Here is a 607-nt window from a genome sequence, read left to right on the forward strand (position 1 = left end):
CTGACGGGCGCTAAGCCGGGCAGGTAGAAGGCGGCGCAGAGAGGTGCCACCAGCAAGAGACCAGCCGCCAGCAGCCTCATCTTCCAGCCTGAAGGGGCAAAGGCACCATGAGCCGCAGCGCTAGCCCCAACTACCCCAGCCAGCGCCTTCCGAAAGCGGCCTCAGCCGAGGCGGAGGCCGGTAGCGGCAGCGTCACAGACGTGCTGGGGCACCGCGCCTGCGCGGTGAGGAGGTGAGGCGCTGGGCGCCATCTTAAGGCAGGGCACGCTGAGGCACGACGGGTGTTCTCATAGAGGCCGCCTCCGGGACGTTTGGGTGGGCTGTTGCCTCTCTCTCGGTGGGGAGGTAGTTTCACTTCTCCTTGCCTTCCACGTTCACTTCCGTCCATTTTCCCCAAAGTTCCCTGTGGTCACTCGTACCAGAACCTCTTTTCAGGTTTTAGCCCCTACATAGCAGAGAAAGACTTACACTGTATTTCACCAGCTTAGAAATTAGGGGTGGAAATCCAAGGTCTTGTATTGTAACCTTTATCTGCAACCCTGCAACTTTTAAGAATTCTATTTGATGATTTTTGACGTCTGGTTCAGCGGCTTGTTATGGTTGCAGC

General features: G+C 57.5%; 1 protein-coding gene across 1 annotated transcript in view; it reads right to left on the reverse strand.

The window, feature by feature from the left end:
* LOC104546471 (transmembrane 9 superfamily member 2-like) overlaps positions 1-161 on the reverse strand; it is a 31,859-nt gene extending 31,698 nt beyond the window's left edge. Inside the window, exon 1 of the mRNA XM_010191875.1 lies at positions 3-161. Within this exon, the coding sequence (XP_010190177.1) occupies positions 3-80 (78 nt within the window). The 5' untranslated portion in view covers positions 81-161. The remainder of the gene's footprint in view (positions 1-2) is intronic.
* Between the last annotated feature and the right edge of the window lie 446 nt (positions 162-607).

This window comes from Mesitornis unicolor, unplaced genomic scaffold (genome assembly GCF_000695765.1).
Source record: "Mesitornis unicolor isolate BGI_N332 unplaced genomic scaffold, ASM69576v1 scaffold13529, whole genome shotgun sequence".
NCBI classification, from domain to species: Eukaryota; Metazoa; Chordata; class Aves; order Mesitornithiformes; family Mesitornithidae; genus Mesitornis; species Mesitornis unicolor.